The following is a 24,044-nucleotide window of genomic DNA, read 5'->3' as shown; positions in this document are numbered from 1 at the left end:
CAGAATAACAAGGACCGTCAGAGATTTGAGGGTACACAGTAAATCTGTAGTAGTATTAGCGACGTGAAAGATTATAGTAGTTCAAAGTTGCCTGGTCGGTCAAACTATTGGATCGAAATTCCTTGCACGTATGACCCGTGACTGAGACGCACGTGAGCCATTTTACGTTATCAGTACGATAGGGATATACTGATAAACGCCAAAGTTTGTTAAGAAGGATGGTTTTTTTACTTTTAGTATTAAAAATGGTGATCAAATTTGACGATTTACATCATTAGGTAAAGTGAAAGATGTGGTGGCACAGTAAAACCTTCTTGTACCAATCTCTTTGGTAAATTTAAAATATATGAACAATAAAAAAAAACAGAAAGATTTATGGTTGACTTGCAACGTTAACACGTACCGATTGTTTTTAATTGTTAATAATGTTATATGAAGTTCTATGGAACAAAGATATAAATAATGCATACATCTTATTGCCCTGCATTTTCCATGAGATCTTCAATAAAATAAAATATAGACAATAGATTAAAAACTTGACAACACGTGTCAAGTGTCACAACGAATACGAATTTTATCAAACTTCAGAACACGAACATACCCGATTATATACTGAGTAAATATAATAACACAATAATTCATTAAAAAATATTCAGTAAACAACTTTTTTATTCGTATTAACAACGCTTATAGCATTAATTTAATCGTTTAAATTGAACCATCTGTTTAAATGTACCGATAATTTTGGTGTTAAAATTATCATGAATCAGCTCCATAAGTGTCAGATCTGTAATAAAATATTGAAACTGATGTCGTAAAATATTTGCAAAAGTAAGCCATAACTTGGGTTTAACGGGAACACCTTCTTCAATTTAATAAAGGAGGGTTGGATTGTGGCCAAGGACAATCCCCTTTGGCTGAAGGTTTTATTGCTATTAACAGCCTAACGAAGACGTTGATACAAAATTGCTGATATGATATTTGATCGGAATGTGCATAGAATGTATTAACTAACATAACTTAGATAATCATCTCTGTGTATGCTTTTGTTTCACTTTTGCTTTATTATAAACAATTAAATACAAATTTGTTTATTAAATAAACCATTGACCTACGGGATCCGATAACTATAGTATCACTAAATGTTTCAAAACTGGAAATACATATTGAATTTGAAATAAATCATAATAATCGTTATATTTATTCCTATTAATTGTTTTGTCCTTATTCTCCTTATGTGACTTTAAATATATATAACATTCTAGAACTATTTGAGCCTTATATGGCGATCATTAAAAACCTAGAAATCTAATTTATTTATTTACTTTATATATTTTCATATTTTAAACTACAATTGTACCATTAAATAAAATAGAGATTGATATGAGAGCAAGGTTAATACTGTTTGTTCCAAATATAAAAGTTCCCCAGTATTACCTAGCAGGTAGCAACCCACTGCAATCCTCAAACACATTTATCTTTGTGCAGCGGAAAAATGCGGTTTTAAATCAGGCTTGTGGAAGGCACATACAATAAATTCCTGCACATTTACACCTCAGTGTCAACTGTCAAGTGAAACGCGGAAACCATTTCAGTCGACGCGACGTTTGCTAAGAAGCCTGTGCGGCTACGATGTTGTGAGTTCTTTCATTTTCAAAGATGGAAGTGCCCTTAAGTTTATCCGTATGGGAATTGATGTCGAACACTCACTTATTGTTTTTATTATTATTGGTAATAATAAAAACAATAACATTACGTACGTTGAGATGAAATTACAAATCCGAATACCTTTTTTCCTCGACAATTTTTATACTTTTTATTGCTTAAACATTATTTATAATCTTAAAGTACAAAAAACAAAAAAAAACACAAGGAGTTTAACCATGGTGCCTGAAGAGCTAGACCAAAGTGCGAATTTCTTTAAATTCCTTATAAACTGAAGCGTAAAAAATACAATCAATATCAAAATCTATTTTGATTTCCTTACATTGCAGCATATAGAGAGAAAAAAAGTTTTTATATTTTATAATATTACATCCATCTTAAATTAATACAGCCAAGATTGCACATCCCAGGTTGATCAAAGTTGAGCATGCAACTCTGAACTCCGAGGTGGTGGGTCCAAACAAACCAATTGGATTTTCCTTCTATGTATATCATTTGCGTACGGTGAAGGAAAAGCATGGAAACCGACATGTCCCCGACCCACAGAAGGCTCATTTACCCACTTGTCTAAAAAGAGAAATTATCAACGAAATTGACGCAATGTTTATTGTTCGAGATTGGAATTGTTATATCGGCACTTCTAGTACTCTCTCTGCGTGTGAAACCGAGCAATTTCCATTCAACATCTACTTTTACAGTTTTACACCCTGTAGAACCACTTCAAGTATAAAGCAACATAAAACATTCAGACCAAAGCCGTCAGGTAAAAGACGTTATGAGTGAACAACTCTTGTTTTCCCGCGTCATATAATTGCTGAACTGAGCAATAGGGCCTTTGTTACATTTTCTTTGTATGCGAGATTTATATGAAATCTTAGCAGCGAAAGTGTATATAGCCGACCCAATAAAACTTATTTCTAACTGTTGTTGATCAAAGTTCAGATATTTAATATTTTACATTATGCTAATAAGAATGTTGTCTTTGCTTTAAACAAGTACAAAAATTTAATAAACTTCATAACTGGACTTTTCGAGTGCTTAAAAAGCTGTTGTGGTCAGCGTGGGTCTTTAAATCAGTCGAAACGACTTATAAATAATTCAATTAATCGCTCGCTAGTATCCGTTAATGAAATGAATTAATCACTTTTAATAAAATATACAATTTTAAATCATGCTACATACGTATAATTAGTTTTTACAATTTTCTTAACCTTGTAGTAATAATAAAAATAATTAAAAAGAAAACCCTGTGGCAGTGTACGTTTAACGCTGGTAGCATTTCCTCTCTGTATTGCGTTACTTATTCGTTAAGGAAAGCACCAGCTCTGGGGTCACCGGTACTATCTACCAGGCGCAAACTTAAATACTTGAACCCCACGGCCCAAGAGTCTCTACTCCAAAGGGAACAAAATCGAAGTTGGAGGAAAGACTCTTATATTTGTGCCGTTTATTATTTTCTGTATTTTATTTTTAAATACAATATTTTAAATACTTTATTAACTTATAATAAGGAAATAAAGTAATGTATAGAAATGAGCAGGCAATATGAGGTAAAGTGATAACTATTCATCGATGCCTACAATGCCAGTTAGCTTGCAAGTTCGTTGCACTCTTCGTATCTAAGGTACTAATGCAGAATGTAGAAACTCATTCCGTAACTATTTTACTAATATTATCAGCTATCGGTGTTAAAGACACGCTATTAATTGATTATGAATATTAACAAACAGTGTTATAGTGTTATTTAGTCACTAAATATAAAAGCGATGTTGATGAATAGCAAGTTACGAAGTGGCACTCTCGTTAGCTAAAAAGATTGATCACTGTGTGTTAAACAAACAATTCCGTCACAATTTTACTCACATCAATTCGTTCCATTGACTCACTGAAGCTCTGAAATGAAATTACCCAATTTGAGAGATGACAACCACAGATTCGTTTATTTTCTGATTAGCTAAGTACACACTCTATTTAATTGTCTGTTTTTAGGATAGAATGTTTTTAACTAATATTTTTAACCGACTTCAAAATCGTGGTACGTTTCTCAATTGGCAATTTTTTAATGTGTTCGCGGATACCTTGCTTGTTTATGAACTGATTTTGTAGTTATTTTTTTGTAGGAAAGGACATATCGAAACGAGGTATGTACTCAGGACTTATTATTTTAGTATACAATTGTGTATCGACGGCCACCGAACCGTTCTTTGTGGTATTTACTACCACGTTTTTTTAGGAAGTACAAAATGTTGCAAAATAAACGTAACATACGTGTACATAGTTACAATTAGAATAATATATTTGATACCGCTGACTTGGACTGTGTAAATTTAATGTATCTGAAATAATTGTGATGTATGCACTTACATAATAGGTATATAAATTTTGAACTTTTGCACTTGCGTTCTTCCGTACTAGACTAGGTTGCCTGGAAGATATCGCTTGGTATTCTAATCATGAAAGTTTTTAGATTGTTTTGTACAATAAAAACAAAACAGTCTTAAATTAATATATCTGTAGTATTTTTAAATTCAAAATCATAAAATACATAATAGACTATGGTAGAAAATACCTATGTTTTTCCACCTACCATATTGCCGACCATTTAATACATCACATTTAAAAATACAATTCATTAATTTGATTTTGGTCTCAATATTTCTTTTACATATATCGTTTAACATTTCTGTTATCAGCTGATATTCGCAACTAACATTACGCATTTATATGAAATATTAGTGATCCTGATGAATGATGAATCTACCTAACCTACAAACTTATAAAGAATTTTACTACAGCCTCAAAACTAAGACCAAACTCTAAACAGGACTGAAATCTCTTTTCAGTATCGACGATGATTTATTAATAATTTCGTTGATTTTAACAATAATGAGTCTATGAACAAAGAAAGTCTTTGAAATCCAAAGTTTACACTATTTTAATATGGACTAGTTGGCACTGTTTGGCAAAAGAATAGCCACAAAGGACAAATGTCTGTGTGCAAACAGATTGTACGTCTAATGAACACTGCACAAAGCAATACACTTAACAAATTACACTAACATTCCGGGTCTTAAAGTACATTTTTTGTTGTTTTTTACAGTGAAAAAGGTATAATTGTATGTGTAATTAACTTCTAAGATTTTAAGATATATTAAAGCAATTTAACAATTTTGTGTGCTGAAATCATATGTTCGTGGTTTACAGCCTGCATGGTCACGGTTTAATGAAACAAGCTATTTGAAATTTGTAAAAATTTGATCATTTTAGTAATTTATCAAAATCTACGTCAAATATAATTAACTAGTAGACTCGGCCAAGCGTTGCTGTGGCTAAGATTTTTGTTATATTACATAGTAGTAAACTATTCAAGAGAAAAGGCAGGAGAACACCAATCCACCATGCTTTTTTGGTGGTTATGCCATTAAATTGTAGCTTATGTGAAACGTTGGTAATTATTTTAATAAGGATCAATATCTACCTAGGTACGAATAAAGAGCCTTTTCTAGCGGTGGTATTTTAATAAATAAATAATAATAAAAGGACGCTTATTGTGACGTAACTATAAAAGATAGAGACGTGCTGTCGCGACATTTTTTAAAAACACTATTTTTCCTGAAAAATTGAAATACATAATAGTTTTCGCACGCGATTGAAGGAAGTTTTTTGTTTATTTTTTTACACCTTGGGTTAGATTATTCAAGTTTTAGTAAGCATCCCTATTTTTTTGGAAATGAAACATAGCCTATGTCACTTATGAATAGTGTAGCTTGCCAACGGTGAAAGAATTTTTGAAATCGGTCCAGTAGTTTCGGAGCCTATTCATTTCAAACAAACAAAAAATCAAACCTTTCCTCTTTATAATATTAGTATAGATTATATTTTACAGTATTGCAGCGAATGATCTCTAAGTATCTAATATATCGTTTATATCATCCAAGCTAAGGCTCTTTCAAATAAATAGTCGTTACAAGCTTTACAAAGGAAAATCTAGTTAGAAAATAACATACCCGTGATATGCGCAATGGCTGGTTTTGATCGAGGCCGCCGTGCATACGAAATCCCCACGGCGCGCCGCCTGTCAACTCCACTTCCTTTGATGTCATCGCAAAATTTTCACTTCATAGCTCTCATTCAAGCGACGAGAATTTTCAAATTCCTTTCCACACATCAATGGATTGCTTGTAATTACAAAACATCTTTCAGCCATCGATGCATCTTCGTCGGTATTCGCGTTCAATCTGAAACAAGAATAGCTGATCAATATTGATAGGTGAAATAAGCCTTTAGGAAATAAGATTTATAGCTCTCACCCACAACGTTAACAATAGTTATAAATATAGGCTAATGCTTTAGGTTTTATACTTTCAATCATCAATCGAAACCCGGATTTTCTCATATAAGTTTTAAAAATTCACTTTTAAGACATTGGTATCTTAGATATTTGAATTCTAAATAGGCAATAGTTGCAAGTAGACTATTAGTCATCGGTGCTAAGTAATGTAAATTATAAAACAAACTAAAGCCGATTTTAAACATAAAATAACACCCAACAAGTGACATTGAATCCGCATAGACCACAAGCCCATGAACAAAAAATACCTGTGAAATGACCCAACCTGAATTACGCTTAGAAGGCTGTTACTATATCTGAAAATAGCTCTGAGCACTATGCCGTCATTTCTGAGCGGTACATGTGAGTACGTGAGTGAATGGACTTTCTCAGGTACAATGGGGGAATTTCGACTAATTATTAATGTACGGCTTTGTTATAAGTGTATAGATGATTAAAAATAAATGTCGAAAAACCTAGTGCCGTACAAAAGTGATGGTGCCGGAAGTCGGTGCAAATTTTTAATTCGACGACAGTTGCAGAAGCAATATAGGTCATTTATTACTGTACGGCATTTGTGTGATTCCTTTTGGACACATATACAGATACTTTACCCGTAAACGCCGTACATATTCCCAGCGGAGCGGTCTAGCACCAATACGTGTCCTAGACGAAAAATCCACGGACTTTTGTCAACATGTTTGACATTTTTATATATGGAATGACAGATCTTCAACATAAATTTAGTTTAAAATAATAGCACACATACTGAAACAGAAATAGCAATGACAGCTATATATTAGGTTATTTAGAGAGCCCTAACGTAAGCTAATATCAATGTTACAGTAAATGCAGGTATATTTAGTTTAATGACCAGTTTAATTCCTCATAAACATTGGCAGTAAAAAACGTTCAAGTCTTGATACTCAACCTCGTTTTCAATCAGAAAGTACAACAGCGAAGTCTGTAGAAACATAAGAGCATTTTTAAGTGCCATCGTTATTCAAATGAAATACAATATTTTCTCCATCTTTTCAATATAAAAGGTTTCCTAGAACTTATCAGAGGGAATCCGTATAAATGAAGGAACATTGATTGAGTTTTGAAGTTCGATTTCCTTTTTCAAATTACATTTGTCACTTCGACACACCGCTGAATTCGTTTAATGTAAATAAAAATATTGTTGATTTAAAACACCTTGTCTGTGTCCTTTGTTTAGATTCAATGACATCCGTATTATAGGATGTAGTTTCAAGGTATCGAACCCGAACCTGAGTTTTTTTCTGCACGAACTTTAACAATTTTGACAGTCCTCTAAAGATTGTGACTAGAGATACGAAGTAGAATATCGACAAAATCTTGAATGGACAAATTTAATATATTATATACTAATACTAGCTGACCCAGCAAACGTTGTTTTGCCATGTATATTATTTCTAGGAAACATTTTTTTACTTCAATAAACATAACTATCTACTATATAAAAAATAGGGGTTGATCGTAGAGGGGTGAAAATTTGGGGTTGTATGTATTTTTGTATCCTGTATCATAAAAAATGTCTAAAATAAAAAAATAAAATGTTAGTGGTGGACAACCCTTATCACTTAGGGGTATGAAAAATAGATAGTAGCCGATTCTCAAACCTACTTAACAAGCATATAAAATTTGATAAAAATCGGTCCAGCCGTTTCGTAGGAGTATGGTAACTAACATTGTGACACGAGAATTTTATATACTAAAATAATATCTAAATAGAATTGTATTTTCGAGTTGTATACTAAAAAATTTATGCAAACTAATTTGTTTTATGTTAATATCTGGGTAAAGTGGTGAATCGTAAAGTTAAATTTGTTAGGCCGAGGCCATTTTGCTCTATTATTTTCAGCCTATGATCTCAACGATCTGAGTGGAAGGTCAAATTATCAAACTAGTATCGGCACAAAACTTCAGGTGGAGCTATATTTATATCAAAAACACATATACATCCGTAAATCCCGTGTCTTAGCTATATATTATATTAAACATCGTATTTTAATAACTTTTTTATTTAGTTCTCTGTCATAGTAATTATTTATGTTAGGTATACGAGTTTGTAGTTAGAGATTGTGCTTTCCTCAACGAATAAATATCGCAATACAGCGAGGAAATTCTGCCAGCATTAAAGGTACACTGCCAGAGGGACCAAACTTTTTAAATTTATTTTAGTTTTCTGTTTATCAATTTTTTTATTACTATTACTATGAAGGTTAAGCTAGCTTGCCTATGTTCTAAAATAATAGATGTGTATGTGTGTAAAATTTGTGATGTCATATTTTCTCTTAAAAAATTAATACTGTATATACGACCACTTACAACAGAACGGAGATTAAGAAGAAGCAGTGTTGGCCTAGTGTAGTTCGAATCACGGCTGTGCGCTGATGGACTTTCTATGTTATGAGGCATGCCTTAGAGTTTAGACCAACAAATCAAATTCAAATTCAAATTCAAAAATCATTTATTCACGTAGGTAACACAATTTACACTTGTGATTCGTCATTAAAAAAAAAATATTATTGCTTCTAATTTTACATTTACTGCCAGTTCTCAAATCAAGGGCGTAGAACGGAAGAGAAGAACTGGCAATAAACTCTCCGCCACTCTTTTTAATCGCCATGTTTTTTTTTTTTTTTTTTACACAACGTTTGTAAGGAGCTGCAACCATTTCACCATGTTCCACATGACATTTTAAGTAATTAATAATAATAGCATAAATAAAAACAAAGACCTTTCCGGTATCAGCAGGAGGCATGGTGAAATAGGAGCACGCACTTACATTCTCGTGGGAACAACACGCAAACACATAGTCGAAATAATTAACATCACCGCATACACGAATTCAAGTACGACCAGTCACCACAAGTAGCACCCGTTCACGAGTATGACGCATGGCCAGCCATCGGCCCCCTCGCCATATTTTAGGGAGAGAGACAACCCGACGCATGGACGCCGCCACAAGCAATGACATTTAAGCGAGTCGAAATCGAGGACATATATTCAGAAAGCTGAACACGTACTTGCCTCTAGAGAAAAATAAATGATCAGGAAACTGGCCAATGCCTAGCTAGGAGTTGTAGCGCCACTGTTCTTTTAATAGTTTGTAACAATTTTTAATCTCTCAGTGGCGCTACAATCCTTTATGGGCCCTGTGTCTTCTTCACAATAATCCTCCACTCAAAACATGGATTTTCACAAAAAAAATATTATTAATTATTTATTAAGTTTTTAATTATTTTTATTATTTCTCTGTAGGTTAAGAAAATTGCAAATACTGTACATTTGATTGATATGATTACTAATAAATAATTCTAAGATATATATGAAAATATTGTCGTAAAATAAAAATACAAAAGTTTAGTTCTAAGAACGTTATATTTGAGTATTATTGATCAGTTAATACATGAGATAGATTGTTTCCTAACATTCCGTTCGAAATTACTCGCATACCGTCGTGAATTTAAGAATTAAGGAATTCTCATTAAATATCCTAAAAGTAGTCAGCGATCCTAATATTATATAAATTATATTCAATAGACACTTTAGTTATAACTACCTAGTAGCAGTTTTATAATTTACTAGCTGACCTGGCGAACATCGTACCGCCTAACAGTCGATTCTTTATTTTTTTTAAATACTTATTCTGCTATTCGGGACACCTGTCTGGCTAGTAAGATAAAAAAAAGAAAGTTGATAAGACAACAAAATATACATTATGTCACAAAATTAAAATTTACCTTCCCGGAACCCCTCCACTGGCACTTGAACTTTATGATATGGTATTAAAGTTCAAATTGACTTTTAAGTATTATTACGAATATTTTGTATGGGAATATAGAAAAGTGTTGTTTTTAGACTTCTTCACTCATTTTTTTTAATTTTTCTTTCCGTAAGAACCATCCTCGCACTTCAAGGAATATTATAAAAAAGAACCAGACAAATCGGTCAAGCCGTTTTCATGTTATGTCGTGACAACGGAAAATGGGTTTCATTTTTATATATATAGATATATAAGATTAATTATATATGTACCTATATTCTATAGATTAGGAATATATGCGCTTCATGTAAGAAGAACCTAAGATTAAAGATAATTACCATTTTAGGTTTGGCATTCATGTATCATTAAAAAATCTCTTAATATTATTTTCCTATAATAATATTTACAATTTTAGGAGTCTGGACAGCAGAGCCTATTTATAACGAGGAGATAATATGGGATATAATCGCGCTCGTCCTCGTGTGCGAATCGGTAAGATCTTTCTTAGCTTTTAAATAGTAGTATACAATACCGATTATAGTAAAATATCAGTAGCATGATAATAAATTTAACGTTGTTTTTTATGTAATGGGAGCCAAACGGGCAGGAGGCTCACCTGATGTTAAGACACTCACATTGCCAGAAGGCTCGCAAGTGCGTTGCCGACCTTTTAAGAATTGGTACTGGTACTACTGGTATTGTCAGTCATTTTACCCGTGAAGCCTATGGACGCCTACGGACAGTGCGTCGGGTATGTTTGCCGAGACCCGACCTAACGGTTTTAATATCATAATTTAGAAAAGGGTGACATTCTTAATGCATCGTGTTGATACCAATGGTATCCTGAATGTGTTGATTACAGAGAACAAGCATTTCTTAAAACATTCCCCTGTATAGGAGCTTTTAAGGTGTTTTTTGTATACAATGCTAACATAGCAACTAAGACAGAACTGTTACATAGTCTAACTAAAACTACATATGGATATAATCTGCAATAATAAAGTCATCAATCATTATATGGATCGGTAGAGAAATAAATGTATTTTATAAATGGAATTGTTCTAAGAGAAATGTAATGAAATGAGTATGGTTCAACTGTTTCTAACGAATACCTATGTTGTTCAAATACGTAATTGTAAAAAATCTACCTCATTTAATATATCTTTAAGCTTAACACAGCACACTGATTAAATAATTATAAGTTTTTAAACAACGAACGCTGCCCGCCCGATAATGTAACCACACATCAGACTGTCCATCTGTTTGTGTAAAATGTTCTTTCATTTCAGTAATAAATGATAGAACATTTCATAGTTACAATTTATTTTGTTACTACGAAACTAATATTAGGCCGGTAATATTGCCGTCATTCTAGACTTGTCTATTAGCAGCGGTATCACCTAACCTGCCCTTTGTTTTATATAAAGCCCGTATATCGGACGCATATTATATGACGATTTCTATTATTTTGATGTGGATTAGTATATCTATTATTTTGGCAACACAGCAACGAAGTAGATATTACCACAGATAAAAACTAAAGCATAGATACTTATAAGATATTTATAACGTAACGTTTCAGGCTTGCTTTTTTACCTGTCTATGCCAATTTTGTCTGGTTATATGATAACGATAGCGACAGCAAGACATGAACCACATATAGTTCTTGGAGAAATGTTTTAAATAATAGACATTAATTTGTCTCTTTTAAATTAAGTGAAGCTATTAAAATAACCTGATGCAAACGCGATTTTATAACGAACGCTCATTCAGAAAATAAAACTCTTTGCCTAGTTAAAACGATTTATTGCTTTTATCAACTGGATGAATCGACATCGGCTCTAGAATCTCAGGTTTGCACCTGTTCAGTGATTAATTTATCCGTATCAATAAAATACAAGGATTTAACTGGATTGAGACCGAGCTTTACTAACTATATTAAGGTAGATGTTTTTAATTTCTAATTATATTTCTGAAACGGGAACTCAAATCTAAAAACCTTTGTTTTCTAAGAACTGTCAAATCTTTACATAGCATACTTTTTAACGAGATACGTCATATTTCGGCCATATAATGTGCAGAGGCGATGAGAAGTTGGAGAAACTGATCGTGGTTGGTAACACAGAAGGCAAAACACCACGTGGGCGTTCATCAACCAAATGGACCGATGAAGTGAAAGACTGATGGTCCTCAAAACTATTAAATGTCGTTTGAATGGTCTTCAAAACTAATCGATAAGATATTCCCTATTCACACCTTCATAACCGTCGTATTGTATGTAAATAAACCTTAGAGAACGGAAACACTGAATAGCATTTGAATCAGTACGCGCCTTAAAGGGGTGTCACTCACTGATATGGCCCTGAAAAGGGTTCGGAACATACTACTCGTATTATAGAGATCTGGGAGTAAGGAAACAGGGGTAATAAAGATCAAAGGTCGATCACCTCATTTTTTCACAGAGGGGTGTTATAAGACATCTATTTGTCTGTCGGTGGCAACGTTGTACCGATTTATAGAATATATTCAGCCGGTATAGAGTTTCCCCCTATTATCTGTTGAAATCGGATATTTTTCCTAAATGATTTTGTGTATAAAATATTACTATATATATAAATCACATTATACGTAGATCTGCAAGAGGCTTCCTCCATCAGTCTGCAATTCCTTTAATAATCTATTCTTCTACAGCTTCTTCCACTCTCCCCCCGTCTTCGGCGAGCCTCTGTACCTGGATAGTAAGACCCGTAAGGGACTTTACTTGATCGGTCCAGCCAGTGGGGGATCGGCCTCGAGATCTGGTGCCTTCCTCTCTGCGAGTCAAGATGAGAATTTCTAGACTTTCTGGATCCAAAAATAACTCAGGACGCGTTAGTAACAAAGTGTCGAAAGACGATTTTTACCTGTAGCCGTCTTAGTATGGACATGTTTGTTTACTTAGCTGTCCAGGAATTCCTTCCGCCTCCGACACTACATTTCCAGAGCATCTATGTTTCTCCTTTCAGATGTCGGTATTGTCCAGGATTCAGCGGTATAAAGGAAAATCGGAAATACCAGAGTCTTAACCAATTTCTTCTATGTTTTTCAGAAAATATTCCGGTCCTTCCGATCATAAACACAACTTTTTTCATAGCGTCTTTGGTCATCTGGGATCTTCTTCGCTTCCTCCTTGACTGGTTATCAGGGAGCCGAGGTAGCCTACTATTTCTAGATCTTATAATTCACCAGTGCGTGTGTGTTTTTCTGATGTGTATAATATCTATTCAATGTTAAGTAAAAAAATTTGTGAGCGATTAGGAAAGTGATAGAACCTACATACTAATCACCAAAACAACTAAACAGGTTATTTTTTATGTATCTATTTATATAAAAATGTTATGTTGGTTTGTGTACGCTTCAAAAACTCAGAAAGTTCTGCACCGATCAAGCTGAAATTTTAGCATGATAATGGTATATAATCCGCATCAAGGTTTTTATCTACTTTTTTTTTTTTTTTTTATCTTTATGTTTTTTTTTCACAAGTATTGCAAAATTAAACTTATATGAAATGTTTTCTTTGTTTTGTTTCTCATTTCTACACCATTAAATCACAATGTGCTACAGCGATGCGTGGCAGGGAAGAGCTAGTATATGATATAAGTTGACCGAATAATTCAATCTGTCAAACAAGGATGTGTAAATTAAACGTATTTTAACACCAACTAGCCTATAAAAATTAAAGTATTTGTATGTGGTTCCCATTACCCCTGAGTTACATACTACCTATTGCCAAAATTAAAAAAAATGTGCTATCCGTGTGAAACCGGAACTGCCCGTTATCAATATAAATCAACAAGGATTTTCGAACCTGCAATATTTTTACCACAGATCACGAATCGTTCATTTTCCAGGCATACATCAAAACCGACTACTCTTTGATCAACATGCAGCTTTGCTTTTTTTCTTTTATAGTTTTGCTACAATGGCGAGCTGCACCACAAACGAGTCATGAATTTTAGTCTACCGTTGAATATATTTTAACAAATGAAATTCAACTCTGATATAATCGTTCTAAATTTAAATGTGACATTTGTATTTTGTTACACACATACATAAATGGATCAAAGTGAAATTTTCTGGGACATTATGTTTGAGATTACTTCTGTAATACTTACTGCTCGGCTACATTTTGAGGTATGCACGTATGTCATTTTAGCATGAAAAAAAATAAAAAACATCTACGCATCTAATGTCATCCAATACACGATGATCTTAATATGAGCAATTATTTTCAGGGACTAATTCCAGGTTTCATCCACACCACCTCGATGGTAGGAAGTCTCCCACAGTCGGCTTTTCTTGACACTTGCTTTTGCGAACTGGCGAGCTGTGGAATCGACTTTCAGTGGAGATCTTTCCTGGACGATACGATTTCCAGATTTTAAAAAAGGGATTCTCCTCTCTTAAAAGCCGCTAACGCACATGACATGGGTGTCCATGGGCTGCAGCAGCTACCTTTTATAGCCTCTGCGTAACCTCGCTGGCCTATCATATAAAAAATATTCATAGCTTCGTCTAGGATCCTATTTATCTAAGAATCAATTTATAATCCTTATTATGTAAAATGCGATCAATTTAAAAATATATAATTAAACTTCCTCCGACGAGTGTCTTAAATATTCCTCCCAGACAATTTTTCCGCAATTAATTGAATACTGAACCTGCGGGGTGTCATATTAAGCAAGCCATAGATGCTGGAGACGTAAGTAATTAGGTCACGTTACATTTTCGTGTTTTTAATTATTGATTTGTACTACGAAACACGAGTTTATTTGTGTAATGGGCTGAGCAGCGTCCAGTGATTGATAGGTTTATTTAAGTCGGCTTGCGTCAAAATGTCGGTACGAAGATCCCGAGATGAGTCACGGAGCATTACGTTAATCGAAGGTTAAAATTAACTCGCCAGTTGTTTTACAACTCTGGTTATTTAGATGACCTAATGACGTTTTCAGCTATTTCAAAATATATAAAATGTAGCTACGAGTGCGATCGTGATTGAAAATTTCATTAGTCGGTATTTAGATATTATGAAATTATGCCAAAATTTGTATGATCCAATTAAAATGTATTAGGTATACGTAATATATATTACCAACCCTATTTTTAATAAAACGTCAATCGTAAAATGGTTGTACTAACAATTGTTTATCAACAATTAAAAAACTAACTATGCTGACTTATACAACCAATTAATAATAAGTAAACTTATACCAAATAAATTACTTGTCAATAGAAGGAAGAAAATTTGTTATTTGATGCACAATTATTCTCAACAAATGTCGCACTTCATATTTGGATCGTCCTCTCTTATGAAAACAGTGGAGTGGAACTCCTTGCCTCTTTAAATCTTTCCTAAAGAAAAATGAATCCATGTAATTCACGCCAGGTAAATGGGCATGTCCTGGACAGGACTTGCCATCAGGCTGCATCTCACTTATCATTAGGTGGGTTTACGCCCAAACGTCCATTTCTGTATAAAAAAAAGGGTTTGTGTACTTATGTACGCACGTAAGAAGTTATACTTCTTTGGCATTATTAAAAATTGTTTTTGATTGCATGCAAATAATTAGTTACAATTAAATAATCAAAGACTGGAAAAGGAGTCTTTATAGTCAATAAAGTTCAGTTTACATTTGAAAAATTCAATAAATAAATATTAATTATTATTCTCTTACGTTGAGTGTAACATAAATTCTATTATTATTCGAATATTGTTTTTAAATTATGTCCAATGCCGTAGCATCTTCCGTGGGCAACTTCATTCTTTTAATTTTGTGTCACGGTGCGCGCGCATCGTAAAATTTCACTCTCATCAATTTTTCATAACGCGCCTAAAGAAGTATAACTTCAAAAAGTGCGTGCGTACAAAGTACACATGTCAGAAGTGAAACTTCTTTGGCAAACTAATTTTTATCTCTTGTTCAAATTTATACAAATCTAAAACTTAGATTTCCGAGACTTAGAGGGAGGGAAAATGGAAGATATGTTAGGAATTTAATGAATTTAATTGTCATTAAAATATTAAGTGTCGAAAATTAATACAAATAATAATTTTTATTTTTTTATTTATTTCTTCGATATTATAAACCCGTGGCATTTTAGTTTACAAACCGTCATTTGAGATATCAATGAATTATTTTGCATAAAATATAAAATAGTAATATTTCATAAATTTCTCTTTACGAAATTTTCATATGAAAAATAGAATTTCTATAAGGTAATTCGCCCTTCTCATTCTCTCTCAATCGGTCTCAATCGCTCTCTTCCTTTTCTTCGACAAAAACGCTGCATATCTGCGTGACGTTTTCGTAAAAATTTACCCTCATGCGCCTAAAGAAGTTTCACTTCAATATGTTATCCTGAATACATTCACTATGGAAGTACATATTTTGAAAATTCCACCCCAAAGGTACAGACAGTAGAATAATACGAGTGAGGTACGCAGTCAATATCTATAAATTTAGTTTATGAACACGAGAGATAGGAAGGACCTATTCCAAAATCTTTGATGACTATGAATCCATTAAATGGATAATTCCCTTTGGTATAACCTGACAATAATTGTATAAGATAATAATAATTAACATTTGTACATTTGCATTTCATACAAGATTGAAGAGGGTTTACCCTGTTATTATAGATAACACTTTTATATTTATTTATTTTTTAATTATTTACTTATTATTATTTATTAACACAAACGTTATTTTATAAACACAAACGTTTTAGCCCCTTTTTTTAAAATAAATCTCTAATTACACTCAATAAAAGCATTCATTTATGACAAAACGATCAGTTGTCATATAAATGGAGTCCGTCAACCTGTGATTATTCAAATGCGTGAATTAAGGTGTCTCAATCACCCATACATACTACATATAACTTTTAGAGCCAAATAGATGAGCATCTTAGCCAACTAAACAATAGTCCTATTATTTGTTAGTGACTACGTATATAATAGTTAGGTAATTTCTTGTATTTTTTATTATGTAATTTTGTTTTGCATAATTAATTTCGTATCGTTATTAAAAATATAGTAAATAGTTAATTGTATTAGTAGAAAGTTGTTTTAATCCATTAAAGCATTATTGTTTTATTATAGATATAAAAAAAGGTTGCACGTGAAAAATTACCTACGAAATTCGTCCGCCGGTCAGCCGGGACAACTAAACAAGATCTCAAGAGTTTGATTCCAGCCGTATTTCTAGGACAATGAGCACATTTTCCGTAGTTTTCGCAATGACCACTGGGGTTGCTTTAGGAATTTTATTGCTTCCAACTTGCCTAATGATCCTGCGAGGGATCTGGGATCGACTTTATCCCGTGTTTTTGTTATTTACCTGTTTATTTTTACGTGATAGGTTTAAACATGGCTTGCAGCTTAATTTCTTAAAATTAAATTTAATATTCTTGCACATCTGAATTCTGTATTCATTACTCTTGTTCAATGCAAATTCTCCTGATTGTATCTTACAGTCCAAGTTTGCTGGTATAATAAAATTAGTAGTTGACAAGGAAACATTATTACATAACATTAATTTTAATGATTTTTTTTAGAAATAGAGTTCAAGAAGGAAATGTCTATAGTAAAAAATCCGTTTGCCGTCGTCTGAATGCTTAGATCTTTTAAAATATGCTTTCCTGTTATCACGCCAATGAAATCGGACTACGGCTAGTATAGAATAAAAGTTATGCATGTGTACGAAGAATGCGTGTGGCGGTTTCCATATGGAACTGTAAATTAGGTCAATCTGGATTAGTTGCTCGTATGTAAACATCCGTGCGTGTACGTTCTATTTGAGCAAAAATAAGGCGGACAAAGGACTCATCAATAGCCGTAGAACTCTTGCTAATGAAGTTGAAGTTGTTTTTAAAAGTTTATTTTGATTCAATGCGGACTTTGTCGTTGAGTTTGAGATGAAACATTTACAAGTTTATATTTTAACAATACAAAGGAATTTAATTGTATAGGTTTGCGTAGGTTTTTATAAACGTACTTTAAATTGGAGAATACCATTACTATAGCTTTACATCCTTAATATTAAATATATAAGACATGTTAGTCCAACATGTCCAATTAAATAATAGAACGCTACCTTCTACCTAACAGTTAGAAATTGAAATCTTTATGTACAGAATGAGATACTGAGTTACCTTAAATTGTAGGGGCTTAGCCGATCTTTAAGAATTAAACTTTAGATTAAAAATTACACAAGTCCCATCGAGGTTAAACTTATTAACATTCGAAACAATTATGATTTGGGATTCATAGTTGTGTTTGTCGTAGTTATTTTATTAATTTAAATTCTTTAAAACCTTTAAATAGTTCCACTACCTACTTCCTCGTCATTTCTATGTTTAACATCCTGTGCTTAGTGAAGACATCCTACCAATATTTTTTTACAAGATAATTACTATGTACCTCTCAAGTGTATTCCCAAGATCCTTATAGTAATTAAGCTATATGCGGCGAACAGTCTGATCGCTTGTAATTGCAATCATAATTACGAACAGATGCTGTCATTCCGCTGCGAGATCTGGTTATCTATAAGACTTCTTGTACTCCGTATAGTCATTGAACTACTTATGCAGTTTAGTGCTTTCTGCATTTTAAACCGAGCAAAACAGAGAAATCCTTAACACTAATTCATATACGTACGTAGTGAAATTGTTTTATTCTATTGTTCACCAAGTGGTACGGCAACTTATGTCATTATAAATTAATATTTCTAGATACTTCTGTGACCCTCTTCGACGATTTCTTTTGACCGCCGGTATCCTCATAATGTTTTCTTCACTACACAATGAAGTTTAATTGAATATGTAATAGAGATATGCATTGATTAACAGTTGAACATCAATGCATATTTGAACGAAGAAGGTTGAGTTTATATATTATATAAGTATGTTTTTCATTCTCTGCCTAACGTAGGTATTTATGAAAATACATGGCAATTGCTTTTCTTTTATGTCGAAAATTGTAAAGTGTGAATAATAGTGCCTGAAAATAGAACTATAATAAAATGATATATTAAAGTGTACAGCTATAGTTTCGGACCAGTATTTCGAATGTTCAGACAGTGAAAAGGGTTGGGTCAGCAATAGATAAGAGAGCAGTTAGGAACGTCTTTGCCAGATCGTAAAGCCATTCCACGGGACCCTACTTATCGAGATATCTTTGTAAATTTCAATTTGAAATGAATCCATGAAACTCTATACGATTATCTGGGAACGAGATATATTCTATGAATTCTAACATTCGTCTAACCTTAGCCTGCTTTCTGCTATAAATTGTTTATGTAATTTCGCGATGAAGTATGCGCTATTTTTAGAGAGATCTTTATAAACTAGTACTGAAGCTAAGGTAGAATGTTTAGTACATGATCACCGTGGTTTCTATATTACCGCTTTACCAATAACAATCTCCTTTGAGAGATTAAAACCGCCTTTGCATAAAACGCAGCAACATAGAGAAAAGGAAAATAAAAAGCGTGTCCTGATATTGATTAAAGCAAGACCAGGAAAGTATGTAGATTGTAGATTCTAGAAAAATCTGCAAATAATAAGACAATTATTATTTGTAGAAAACCTCGCAATATCGCTTAAGCATGTAGGTGTAATAGGTACACTTACCTCTAATAGACCACAAGCCCATGAACAAAAAATACCTGTGAAATGACCCAACGTGAATTACGCTTAGAAGGCTGTTACTATATCTGAAAATAGCTCTGAGCACTATGCCGTCATTTCTGAGCGGTACATGTGAGTACGTGAGTGAATGGACTTTCTCAGGTACAATGGGGGAATTTCGACTAATTATTAATGTACGGCTTTGTTATAAGTGTATAGATGATTAAAAATAAATGTCGAAAAACCTAGTGCCGTACAAAAGTGATGGTGCCGGAAGTCGGTGCAAATTTTTAATTCGACGACAGTTGCAGAAGCAATATAGGTCATTTATTACTGTACGGCATTTGTGTGATTCCTTTTGGACACATATACAGATACTTTACCCGTAAACGCCGTACATATTCCCAGCGGAGCGGTCGAAAGCCAAGGGTCGCAACATATGTCTGATTAGCATATAGGTGATGATGATATGAAACAACATAAAATTAAATGATCTTGAGAGTACTTCACAAATAGATAACATTTTCCAGCATGCCGTACATTTTTTGTGGAACACATAGGTGTATGGGGTAAATTACTTTCCTCAGAAAAGAGTCATTTTCCGGTGACTTTTATCTGTACGGCAATAACACAGGTTATTAATACTTTAGACAATCTTTAATAAAAGATAAATGCCGTACACTTTCGATAGTCCGCTACCACCGCCTACCAATACAGGGCGTCCCAAAGTTATGGGAAATGAAGGGAAAGTACCTTAAATATCATAGATAGGGTATTTTACTAAAAGAAGACTTTATGTTATTTTTAAAAGTTATTAATTCTGCATTCAAAGATTTTTTTTAAAATTACTTGCCTCGTCTGGGAATCGAACCGACTTAAATGTAAAAAAAACACCCCTACTTTTATGAAGCCAATCGAAAGAATGGCCAAAAACTAATAACTCTTCTTAAGTAACATAGTATTTTAAAAGAAAGGAACAGCGTGAATATATGTTTTAATCAAATTAAAAACATTATCTATCGTATTCGGCTTAAAAAAATCCCCTACGAGTCTGTTACTTTAGAAAAGTTATTAGGTTTTGGCCATTCTTTCGATTGGCATCATAAAAGTAGGGGTGTTTTTTTTTTAAATTTAAGCCGGTTCGATTTCCAGACGAGGCAAGTAGTTTTTAAAAAATCTTTGAATGCAGAATTACTAACTTTTAAAAATAACATAAAGTCTTCTTTTAGTAAAATACCCTATCTGCGATACTTAAGGTACTTTCCCTTCATGTCTCATAACTTTGGGACGCCCTGTATTATATTTTTATTTTTGTTAAAAATATTTTTCCTTTACCTCTCTCTGCTGGTACGATAAGGCTGTAAATATACTTTACAGCCTTATGGTAGTATACTCAGATATGTACAGTTATTAATGACCTTAAGGGACACCTCAAACGTAGTCGAAGTTTTTATCAGCTGTAAAGAATAATCTGGAGTAAAATGTACGGCATCTGGTTTTTTTTGTTTATTTATATTTGTTACATATAAAATAACAATAATCTTTGAAAATATTACTCCCCATATTACTCTAGGAGCATTTGAAAAGTCATCTAAATTTCGGAAATTTCATATATTTCTTATCATAATATTTTTATTTGTTACCATTTATAATGAACGGCTATAAGGTACAACGGTAACATTTAGTAACATTATGTAAAAAAACAAGTTGCCGTACATTATTCTCTGATCTTACAGCAGTAAGAACTTGGTAAATCCTGAAATTTCGATAAATATTTAATTACACAAATATTAACTATAATATTTGGACGGCATAATTATAAAACATTATTGTCTGTGTTAAATAATATTTTGAACATGTTGCCGTACATTTTACAATGACCTTAGGGTATATGGGTGTAGGGGTAGGGTTCCGACCCTTGGCTTTCGACCGCTCCGCTGGAAATATGTACGGCGTTTACGGGTAAAGTATCTGTATATGTGTCCAAAAGGAATCACACAAATGCCGTACAGTAATAAATGACCTATATTGCTTCTGCAACTGTCGTCGAATTAAAAATTTGCACCGACTTCCGGCACCATCACTTTTGTACGGCACTAGGTTTTTCGACATTTATTTTTAATCATCTATACACTTATAACAAAGCCGTACATTAATAATTAGTCGAAATTCCCCCATTGTACCTGAGAAAGTCCATTCACTCACGTACTCACATGTACCGCTCAGAAATGACGGCATAGTGCTCAGAGCTATTTTCAGATATAGTAACAGCCTTCTAAGCGTAATTCACGTTGGGTCATTTCACAGGTATTTTTTGTTCATGGGCTTGTGGTCTATAAAGCCTTATTGGTATCGTTTACAATGTCCCTATTTTATATATTCAAATACTTTTAAAGTAAGATTTTAAAGCCAAAGATTTTCAACATCAGGCACGCTATCGTAACAATTCTTTTTTCATAGAATATATTAAGGTGCCGAAAACGGTTTGGTTTTTTTGGAATATTATTAACAAACAGAAATTTTAAATTATAATAATTAAAACCACAAATTATGCAATACTATAAGCAACCTAATCGCAAATATAATAATTTTATATAAATATTAATAGAATCAATATTTAAATAAGTAATAAAGAAAATTGAAAAAAACCTATATCCTATATATAAAAATAAAAACCTATATATATAAATAACCGCATCAGGTTAACGAAATTAATACCGAACAGTGGCTTTTTGTAACTAGATCTAAACACACACAAAAGCTTTATACTTAGAACAACGGATCTTAGTAATAGCGAAATAACAAGGCGTGCGATAATTACAATTAATTAAGGGTAATTTAAAGTAATAGAGGTTTATAATGTTTGAACTTAGTATGTTTAGGGCCAGCAAAAGAGGCAATTTTCGTATATTTTTCAAAGAATTAAATCATTATTATAAATTTACAAATATGGTTTAATACCTATATACGACTTATTATCAAGATTAGACTAGAAATAAAAAAAACGTGTTTATTTTAGTTTAGCTTTTAGTTTATTGTCTATATTCGTGTCAATAAATGAATATAATATTAATATAATAATATAATTTAATATTTTATTAAATTAAATTCATATCACCAATTATACGACATTGCAGTCTAGCAACACATAATATTGCACCTTTAACAAACACCGCTCGTACTCGTAAGAATATTGGTTACAAAACCACGCGTGGTTTCCGACAGAATAATTGATCTTATTACTGAGAGGTAAATGGATATGCACTAAGGTCTATGACTAATTAGCTTTCAGACCAAAGGATGAATGATGTATTAATCGAGTGCATATATAACGTAAAGGAAATGTAAGCTACGAAAATAACTAAACGTGGTGTGATTGAAATTTATTTATGATATATAAGTCTATTATTATTAACGAAGCTATGTAAAATTACCAGTAGTATTTTATTATTTACATGATTTTTAATATAATTTGTTACATATAATAGTGTTTTAACATACCTGATATCCTGATTCCTGTTTGGAGTAATTGGCGTATTAAATAATTACACTCAACTTATTTGTACCGGACGTCTTACACTGAATTAATTTTATCCGAGCGAATACAATCAAGAACTACATCACTGTTCCAAATTACGAAACGCGAGTCAGTCTCACTCGAAGCCGGCTACACTGTTGTCTTTCAATACATAAACAAACCGACTAGCAAACTGAAGCTAGCTACGAATACCGGCATTACCACATGTTCCACAAACGCTCATCTGAAAATATTCACAGAAATCTTTAATTACGAGCCGAATATCAAAGACATCTAACTCGTTTGGTATATCTACCCGAATATAAGGAAGTAATAGGTTATTTATAGAATGTTTCAGCCTAATAAAAAGACAAGTAAATTTTGAAGGGAACACCGAGTAGGGGTCATATTAACGCTAGCGGCGTGACGTACGGACAGCTTCCGCGGCTGCGCTTTAAGGGGCAGGCGCCGTTCATATCTGGACCAATTTGTACACTGTGACCTTGCAACAGAGTTCATTTAAAAATGCATTGTTTTCCCTAGGAGCTTATCCAAAACTGCTTTTGAATTTCCCACTTTAAGCAAAGGCGATAAGGCCGATTTTCAAACCTTCGGTACAATTACTGCAAACATACATCACGTGCATGGGGGCCTAATATGTGATTGCAGTAAGCGCACCCCTCGTGTCATATAGGATTTCCAGCGGCGAGCATTTTATTATTCCAAACACGTACTTTATACTTGGATCACAAAGGAGTTAAATATATCTAGAACAAAATTGCTATCGTACCAATAATTGCTGATTAATGTGTTTGATATAAATTATTGTGATATTAATGCAAAAGTATGGATTCGAGTTAATCAAACACATCATAGCGCCTGTTAATATAGATAGATTATAGTTATGAATACATAACTTACTTTTAAATACATAGCTAAATATTATACTAATCGTCGAAGAACGGTTAGTTTCAGTTTTAAGAAATCCACATGCCTTAGGTCTTAGGTCCAGGATTCGTATCTCAAGTAACAATCTCGTCTTGATACCTGTCATATTTAATACAATGATT

The 24,044-nt window shown here is 32.9% G+C and overlaps 1 protein-coding gene across 3 annotated transcripts in view; it reads right to left on the bottom strand.

Moving 5' to 3' along the window:
- The window catches only part of LOC125063775 (sorbin and SH3 domain-containing protein 1), a 116,356-nt gene extending 93,220 nt beyond the window's left edge, over window positions 1–23,136 (bottom strand). For 2 of the 3 annotated variants that reach the window (XM_047670391.1, XM_047670393.1), the window contains exons 1-3: window positions 22,959–23,136; window positions 5,673–5,903; window positions 3,529–3,558 (exon numbers count right to left, since the gene is read on the bottom strand). In XM_047670391.1, coding sequence (XP_047526347.1) covers window positions 3,529–3,558; window positions 5,673–5,768 — 126 coding nt within the window. In that variant the 5' untranslated portion in view covers window positions 5,769–5,903; window positions 22,959–23,136. The remainder of the gene's footprint in view (window positions 1–3,528; window positions 3,559–5,672; window positions 5,904–22,958) is intronic. The other variant, XM_047670392.1, reaches the window with a different exon arrangement.
- Window positions 23,137–24,044: the final 908 nt, after the last annotated feature.

The sequence above is a fragment of the Pieris napi genome, chromosome 3 (assembly GCF_905475465.1).
Source record: "Pieris napi chromosome 3, ilPieNapi1.2, whole genome shotgun sequence".
In the NCBI taxonomy this organism is placed as follows: domain Eukaryota; kingdom Metazoa; phylum Arthropoda; class Insecta; order Lepidoptera; family Pieridae; genus Pieris; species Pieris napi.
Note: the sequence above shows the minus strand (reverse complement) of the source record. Positions and strands in the feature narration are given on the sequence as shown.